This window comes from Falco naumanni, chromosome 5 (genome assembly GCF_017639655.2).
Source record: "Falco naumanni isolate bFalNau1 chromosome 5, bFalNau1.pat, whole genome shotgun sequence".
In the NCBI taxonomy this organism is placed as follows: Eukaryota; Metazoa; Chordata; class Aves; order Falconiformes; family Falconidae; genus Falco; species Falco naumanni.
Window position 1 is genome coordinate 46,272,428 of NC_054058.1, and position 9,091 is coordinate 46,281,518.

The window sequence follows — 9,091 nt, forward strand, 5'->3', positions numbered from 1 at the left end:
GGTAGGAGGGATATCTGCAAACTCTGGATACAGGGGGAGCAAGAGCTCTCATTTCCCCAGTTTACGTATTATTAAAATAGTTAGAAGGCAAATTAAAGCAGACTTGAAATAAGGGATAATGCACTGAAAATGGTGAAATAAATTTAGAAGTAGAGACTATTACCACAGAGATGTCAATCACAGCAGGGTAAACTGCAGTATTTATTTACCAAAGACAAATCAGAATCATGCCCACAGTGCTGTCTGCCAATATGCTGTTTCAGAAAGGCACTATTTATAGCACAGTACTTTTACCACTAGTAGAAGCCCACAAATATTAGTATTTAAAATATAGAATACCTTTTCAGTCATCAATGGATAATCATGATTTGAAGTTTATACTCTCTGAGCTTTGTCATTATTCTTTGCTATATTTTTGGACTTCATTGTTGCTGAAATTAATTCTGTTTTGTGATTGCAGTGAATAAGTGAGAATGACAGGAGAATATATTTAGTAATGAGTTCTTTTTAAACAACACTTTGAATCAATAAGTGCAGATGAAGCTGAACTTGCACAGAACATTAAGCTGTGACCAGACAAAGGTTTAAAAATAATGTGACAATAATGTTAACATAATAATTTGTTCACTGATAAAATTCATTTTGCACTGGATAGTAGATAAGGTCTTCAGATACATCTAAATTAATTTTTCAATACAATGAGCACTTAAAAGCTTGTGACTGACTTTTGGTGAGACATAAGGGCATATAGGATACATTTATTTTGAAACTGGGACACAAACTCCTACGTAAAACTTAAACTTTGATCTTTACCTGCATTCTGATATAGAATCCCTCAAAAAAATTTAGGAAGTTACTACATCGTGGAAGTTAGAAAAGACACCTGCAGTGAGATGTTAGTAAGTAGGCATGTTAGGCAAGGGAAATGCCATTTCTTGATTCATGCTGAACACCTAATTCCATCTAGTGTAATGCAGAGCCTGCCATGTGGTATTCATTAAACTAAAAGTACGTCACTAGTTAAATAAAATATCTTTAAAACATTCTGTATAATTAGTTCATTTCTAATGATCCACACAGCCTGCAGGAAAAATCCTAGGAAAGAAATGAGGAATATACTCCCTCAAGAAAAAAGTGAGTGCTCCGCTCCACGTCCTCAGCTGGTGTAAATCAGTCTTCTTCACTGACTTCACTGCTTGGGGATTTGTTGCATTATGTATTTGTCTTTGCTTGTGGTATAGCTGAAGTGAAAAGAAGGCAACTGTTTATCTCTAAGCTTCTTATCTTGTAAACAATATGTGCTGGAGCTTGTGTGTGTGCATGCATAGATCCAAAGTTATCACCAAAATAATGAAACTGCCATTTAATCAGAGAAGATTTTTATGAAACTGTAACATCCCCCCACGCCCCTTACCCCAAAACCACTAAGTGGTTTTAAAGCCCCATGATAGAAGATCAATAGAAAGATCAATTGGAAGTTTTCAGCTCCCAGTGCCCAGCAGCCGCCGACTCCCCTGTGTGAATTGCCCTCCCTGTCTCCCTGGGACAGAGAGCTCTGGTGGGAGCTGTCGGAGCAACCTGGCTCAGCTCAGCCAGCAGCCTGGAGTAACCACGGCTGGCATTAATATGCCTTCACTAAAGGATAAAACTCTTCAGCAATTTCTTTGCCACCTGTGTATGACAATTTTTTTTTTTCCTATACAGGCTTCTACTCATTAGTGTCCTAGAAAGAAATAGCCTTTCTGTGAAAATAAAACGTTGAAACTCTACTTCTAAGTGTGTACTGTTCCACCCTTGCATTTTCGGTGGTGAAAACTGGTTGTTACCTCTACAGCTGAACCCTTCAAAATCCTGAGCTTATTGAAAGGAGAGAGATCAATTTTGAAACTGTGCTGGGGAAAAAAAAAAAAAAGGCAAAAAAAAACCTGAGAGGAAAGTATTCAATGACAAGGTATCCAGCTGTGTAAAGATGTTTCGAGGGGAAAGCTGCTGCCTTTATTCTTGAATGGCATAATTCAGAGAGCTTTTAGAGCAATAAAATCACACCTTTGGCAATCACGGTGGATGATTTCTGCACAGAAGTGTTGCAGTGTAAAAGTCTGGGTTATGTACCTTGAGCTTGTTTTCCTCGTTCGCTTTGAGGTATCTGAGCTGTTGTTATGCATCGCTGTCCTGGTTCTCCAAACTTACCCGCAGAAGCCGTTCATTTCCAGAGAGCCAGCAGGTTCACCACCTGCCTGGAGGGCCAGGTACGATCTACTTCTGCACTTTGCAGACAATGGTACAAAAGAATTTTTAGTTTTCCAGACAGGTGGATTCCTAAATTCTCATCCAAAATTTCCCTGCAGTTTTTTGTTTAACCAAAGGTAACATATCAAAATGAAATTAAATGAAGCAATCTCTATTTTTCCCAGTCTCATTTAAAACTGTGTGGACCATAAGGTATGCGATCTGTCAGGTAACCTGCCTCTCAGAAGAGAATAAACTGTAGCTCCCGCGAAGCACTGTGGCAGCTCAGGGAAAGATTAATGTTGAACTGTCCTGAGACAAGGTATTTTAATTGTATTTAGCAAACTAAATTAGTTCTGCATGGATCAATCCAACATAAGCCAATCTGTTTCATTTTCATTTTGCACATCGGAAACTGAAACATGACAGAAAAATTTCACTTCTCCCAAATTTGCTTTCTATTAAAACAAAGTCTTACTCCCAAATTCTCCACAAAATTCTTAACTGGTGTGTAATATTTACTTTCTCCTGCTCATGGCTGAAAGCCAACTTCCTTCAAGGTTACTGTTTGCAAAATCCTTTTGCTGGATGGAAGACATGCAAAGATCAAAGCTGTCCCTGAACCGACTGGTTTCATCAGGGAAAGGTATGTCTCCAGCTCATCAAAACATAAGCCCTAAAACCAGGCAAACAGCTTAGAATAAATATTGTGTAACGATTTCTTTCAAAGGGGGCAGGTTTGGGGTTGTAGCCATGCTGCCATGAACATGGATAGCTTTAGTCAGCCTGGACAGTGGGTTAATCATGCTTGCTTCTGTCTGCAGTGAAATGAGCTGTTTTGAAGAATCACAAGCCAGCACATTCACCGGTGGGAAGCAGAAAGAGAGGGCGTTGAGGAGTCATTTCACAAGGGCCAGTAGCTGCTGCTTGCTGGTGAGAGCCATTCCAGACATTATGCTTGTAATTGACACTCTAAAATGCTTTTGCTTTTTATGTTTCTGTGTGAGCCATTCAGCTAACGTTAATTTTATTCAATGGCAATAAAGGTGAAATCTCTCTAAAAATAATTCTCTTCCTTTGCATGAAGATATGATCCCTAAGTAAACAGGCTTTAATTAATGGTAGAGAGTATCCTGTCAGCTAGCAACACTACCTTCCTCTGTGGAGCTACACTAAATTCATGGAGCTTTTAAAATGACTCCTCAGACACAGCATCACTGTTTCTCTTTCATCCTATTGCCCAACAGCCCTCTCGGCAGTGAGACACAATGATTTTGAGCAATACAATACAAAAATAGCACCTAAGCAGCTGTACCGAGTGAGTCTGCTACGCTGTTGGAAAGGAGAAAATCTTTCAGTTAGATTTGTGGAGGTTCATACAGTGGTGGCATTTCAATGTTTTTTACAAATCTCTCATGTTTTTTTGTGCCTGTACTGAAAGGTGATAGTCTCCAGCAAACATTGTGTGCATACATACCATCATCAGCTTTTTCTAGGAGTTATCCTCCCCCACCAGAAGTCAAGGAATAAGATTGTTTTGATGACTCACAGGTTAGGTAAAAGTGCTGTATTTTTCATCACTGTGGATTGTCTCTGTCTCACCTTGGTGCTGCAGGGACCAGAGAGACACGGGAAGGGTCATCTTAACCCTCAAAAGTGTTTGACAGCAACTTGCTCCTGGCCCGAGGTACCCTACTGCCAACGCCCTTTCCCTCTCCAATGTGCCTGCGAGTTGGGTACTGTAGATACTGATGTTCTGAGCATTTTCTCACCACTTAAAGTATTTCAAATTAGCTCTCCGTGCTGGTACTGTTTCTAAACCGATCATTGGCAGCCTGCTAGAGCACTGCTTAGTGCCTGCAACTTGCCTTGCAAAATGTTGCTGGAAGGATCCTATCTGAACCAAACCATGGAAGCTCCCCTCTGCTGTGGAGGACCTATGCAACACAAGGGAAAGGGCTTTGGGAAGTACTGATCCCTGAAGACTAAAAGCACCTCCCCTCTGTTACTTCTGTAAGGGCACCTCATTGTCAACCTGTGTGTGTTACCTGCTGGTGAATTGATCATTACCCTGTGTCAGAAAGACACTTAATGTCATTCAGATTAATTTCCAAATGTCCTTGTGATATCTCTCAGGGAGGAAGGCAAACAGTGGGTTTGCTATATTTAACTGAGTTTCGTGAGAGGTTTGTTTTGCTGGTAGATCAACCCAGTGGAGAAATGTTTGCCTATTGGTGCCATTGACCAGATAGAAGGACAGCTATTTCTGCTGACTTGCCCGAGTGGATGCTGGCTCTTCCCTCTGCACAGAGCAGTACAGGCATTAGTGGTAAGTGGAGCTAAGCCTTTACACACTGAGGAATTGCTTGCTGAGAAATACAAGGAAGGAGGCAGAACTTCAATTAAAGAGAGGATGATGAAAATCAAATAGGTGACAGGCACGGTGCTGTGGGCACAGCGTGCTGAACAGATTTTGGTGGCCTCACCAGCACAAGCAGTAGCTGTCCCTGCTGCTGGCTCTTGCCCTGTGTTTCATGCCTCTCTCCTCATCCTGCAGTCCCATGCTGGCACAGCTTTTTTTCCATGCAGGCAGTGGAGCAGGCTGGAAAGTAAACACTCTTGTTTATTTACTTCCAGAGGTTATTTTTCAGCTGGATGGAGTTCTCTACCCTACCTGACCACATGGACAGAAACACAGCAGCAGGGACACAACGATTCACAGCCAGGAGCAAACCATTGGAAAGGATGGCTGGATGGGACAGTGACTGGCCACAGAAGATCTGCTGCCAGATGCCAAATCACAGCTTCGGTCCAGACAGTATCATGGAAATACTCTGTCTTGATTTAACATGCAAAAACCTGCAAGGTAGAAATTATGCCAATTCACCAACTGGATTTCTGGAAAGGAGACCCTATTGTGCTTTAAAGAGCTTTGATCATACAGTCAAAGGAACATATACACATAGCTTTGGCTTTCCTGTATCTTTTCTCAGTAAAGAATCAATATGATTGCTGCAGATTTTCAAAGAAAAACGATAACCCCATAGCAACTGGTTGCTTGTAAAAATGTTTTATGGTGGTTCTTGCCTTGCTTGACTATGATGAAAAAGAAAGAGATGGTTCTTGCCTTGCCTGACTATTACAAGCAAGGACAAGATGTATCCACCACACTCTGTTAATTGGGAAATTCTCCAGAGCTGCAGGCAGCCACCTGGTCTGCCCCCACCCCCCCACCCCCCGCCCCGTGCTGCAGGGAGCATCCCCTCATCCCAGAGCTGCATTATGGCTGTTGGGCAGAGGTCAGGCCAGAGGGCTGGGAGGAAACCCGATATCTCCTTATTCCTAGGCCAGGCCAGAACTCATGAACTGGGAATGTCCAAACCAAAAACTAAATATGAAATGGAAGTAAACCATAAAAATGGCTCTTTCTCACTTTGTGCAGGACTGCAGAGGAGTTTAAAGGGGTCATTCACAGATGGCATAATCACGACAAATGGTGGCAAAATAAACCAAAATTGCAGCTTTAATATCAGAGATATAATCAAGATTTGGCCTACTTGTTGCACATTTCCTTTTATAGGCAGAAGTTATGGGTTTATGTACTGGAACTCTCTTTATAACAGCTTATCAAAAGTGCTTCACATGAACATATGTTTTCCCATGGTTGTGTTTTCTGAGCATGCTGAACGATTTAGTAATATCAGCTAATGATGCAAAATGGGTTTCAATAGCAATTTTAGTGGCTAGATGAATCATACTTAGATAAGGGAAATATGAAACATTCCATTTTATGCAAAATTGCAAATGACCTATCCAACACATCTCTGAGGAGAAGTTAACACAAGGCGGTACATGGAACTGGAAAAATACGGCAATGTTTTCTACTTTACAAATGAATGGGATTTTAAAAAGAACTTTAACATACAATACCAACTATTTTCTTTACGCTTGTTATCTTTAAAAAACTTCATGTAAGTCTTTGGAGATGAATTATTTTCTCCCTTTTTTCAGTAATCTGATGAAATACTGGTTTATTGTCATTTGTTTTCTTTGTCTGTGTCTTTTTTTCTTTCTTATTTCTCATTAGATATTAATAAACAGAGCAAAACAGAAAAATACAAGTGATTTGACTAGGCAAACAAATGTTGTAGTGCATATTTTACCCTACTTTATTTTATACACCTATCAAGTGGGGTGATTTCCTCCAAACAGAGTTTTTTAAATCTCCCTAGAAAATAGGGGAAGATTTCTTACACAGTTTTGCACATGCCAAAGCTGATTAACAGATACATTCATATTTGTGCAACGAAAATCAAATCACCATAAAACCTGCAGAAAAGAAAGATGGAATTAGCTGAGTTCCATGCTATGATATGTATAAGGAAAATTATTTGGACTATCCATCTGCTCTGTATTTTTCCTAGGTCCCTATCTAAAAAAGGTGATCTATTTGCTTCTTTGGGAAAATAAGAAAAAAGGAAGGGACAGTAAACCAATGAAAAATCTTGTTGACATAATACAAGGCAAGCTGTCTAGAATAGTAATTGTTACTCCTGGGACACTAATCACTAAAGATGTTCATGGTATGTGAATTTCATCCAGTCTTCCAGTACCGGTAGACTGTATTTCCAAAAATGGTGCCTGAAAAAGTGCTTTATTAAGGAAGCATATACTATTTACTGCAGCAGTGGGTAGCATTTCATATTGCAAAACACTTCTTAACTTTTAAATAAATTTTATCCCTGGTGACAAGTTAATAGATATCACACTAGGCTATTTGCTATGAATTGATTTATGTTGGTAGTAGACAGAAACGGTAGCCTTCTTATTCTGAGAGAAAATTGGAGTGGGATGTGGAGGAGGAAGTAGAGGAAAAATGAATTTTATAGTGATCTTAATTAGAAAAATATTACAGCACCAGGGTCACACAAAGGGAGTGAAGCATTGTTTTACTTTATGGCAGAAAGATTGATAGATTCTGCCTAGGATTTGTGGCAAAAGCCTATTGTAAATTGTCATAAACAACACATAAAAATTACAGCCAGAAACAATTTTTTGTGCAACTGGTCTGCACAATCAGGAATTATTTTTTTCCTTTTAGGATATTTCATATAATCTTATCTAAGGAATCTCCATATTTTCCAAACAATCTCTGTTGAAACATAAACCAACTATCAATTGAATATAGGACTTTAAATGAGTCTGTGAGGGTAGGTTATCTTCAGTGCACATAATGAGAAAAATAGAATAGTTAAAGTTGACATCAACCTATTTTAATCATGTCTGTGCTTCTCAGATGCTGAAAAGTGAAATCTGGGACCAGCAGCACCTAGAATGTGTCCCCTCAATAGGTTGGAAGCATAGTCAGAGACTCCATTCAAGTGTAAAGGAACGTTATAGCATGGCATGATAACTGATAGAAGATTACAGACTGATTAAATTACTGCAAGCCAAAAGCAGCGAAAATAGTGCAAGAAATTAATTTACAGAAAAATCGGTCTTGAAATGTTCTCAAGCAACACTAATTTAAGCTTTTCATTGCTTTGAAGTAAAGGTGTTATGTGAAACTCAGAACACATTTCAAAGGCCTTCAAAACCCTATAGAGGCTAAAATGACTTTCAAATCACAGCTCTTCCCACCTATTTTTTTTTTTTGGTATCACTAAGGAGCATGGTGGAAAGGTGGAGATCTGCATCAGAATAAAGTACGTGTACTTCCTGTGTCTGGGAAAGGGAAAAAATCTAGAAATCTCTGAGCCCTAGACCTAGGTATGTCAAGGAGTACTGTTGTATATTAAATTTGACTGCCACATAAGCAAACAAATGCCAGCAAATAGCTCCACGACAGGAAAATTAAGCAAATTCATTATTTTTGTTGGCTTCAAACCTTTTGCTTTCTCAAGGCTGCGATTTGCATTACTTCAAGCATGACATACCCAGGCCAGATGCTTGTTTCATTCATTATACCTCCACGTGACATGCTGCATCATGTCACACTCACTGTCCTAGTCTCTCTACTTTGTTCCTAAGAAAAAAGCATCATGAATGGGAGATAATTTAGATGATCATGTTCTGCGGTAGTGGGTACCTTAGATGTACTATAGATGGAGTGTATCGGTACAAATTTAGGTGCCTACATTTCAACATGTAAATTCATGTGGCTAATTGTTACCAGCTACTTCAATAGAAAGGGTACGGATTGTTTCACAAGGCAGGCACGGTTTATTCTGCCCTAATAAGTTCCCTGCCTGCTTCCAACAGCTGCAGACTGACTCCCACCTTGAAGCTTATTCCTTGCCTCCAAGACGCTTTTTATTTTTCAAGTCTTCTATAGGTTAAATGTGCACCATGTGGAAAGGTTCTGTCCTTGAATTTGTTAAATTTGATGTTAACACGTTCCCATGCTTGCTTTCTTTTTGTTATTATTTTAATACCTGAAACAGAGAAGCTCACAAAACAGGCTATTGCAAGGATTCTGTATCAATATGTTTCCAGAGAAAAAGGACACCTTTGAATGTCAGAACAGAAATTGAGATAGTAGAATATATTTTAATGTAAATCTGAGGATTAGTTCTAATATCAGGAGTTAAATATGTTTCTTAAGAAACAGCTTTACAACATCATTAACAGTTAATTGTATGGTGTTTATATTCTTACTCTTTTAAACCAAATTGATTTCTTTATTTTTTTTCTTTTTTTTAAGTTTCAATGAAGCAGCTGTCTAAAAAGAAGATTTACATTTTTCTTGAAAATTAATCCTGGGCATAGCAAATATTAGAAACATGATAAAAAAATAAAATTGCATCCCTTCTTTTTCTTTTTTCCACCATGAAATTATACAAATGACATTACAACATTTCAG

General features: G+C 39.0%; 1 protein-coding gene across 1 annotated transcript; it reads left to right on the forward strand.

The window, feature by feature from the left end:
• Window positions 1–2,942: 2,942 nt before the first annotated feature.
• LOC121088854 lies at window positions 2,943–6,269 on the forward strand. Its single transcript, XM_040595455.1, has 3 exons — window positions 2,943–3,162; window positions 4,433–4,558; window positions 4,867–6,269. The coding sequence occupies exons 1-3, from the start codon at window positions 3,034–3,036 to the stop codon at window positions 5,236–5,238; spliced, it is 627 nt and encodes a 208-aa protein (XP_040451389.1). The 5' UTR covers window positions 2,943–3,033; the 3' UTR covers window positions 5,239–6,269.
• The last annotated feature ends 2,822 nt before the right edge of the window (window positions 6,270–9,091 follow it).

What these genes read in the sequence shown, in the direction of transcription:
- LOC121088854 (XM_040595455.1), top strand. Translation starts at nt 3,034, where the DNA reads ATGCTTGCTTCTGTCTGCAGTGAAATGAGCTGTTTTGAAGAATCACAA. An exon ending in CCAGTAGCTGCTGCTTGCTG is followed by an intron (nt 3,163 to 4,432) that starts GTGAGAGCCATT and finishes TTTTGCTGGTAG; the next exon opens with ATCAACCCAGTGGAGAAATG. An exon ending in GAGCAGTACAGGCATTAGTG is followed by an intron (nt 4,559 to 4,866) that starts GTAAGTGGAGCT and finishes ATTTACTTCCAG; the next exon opens with AGGTTATTTTTCAGCTGGAT.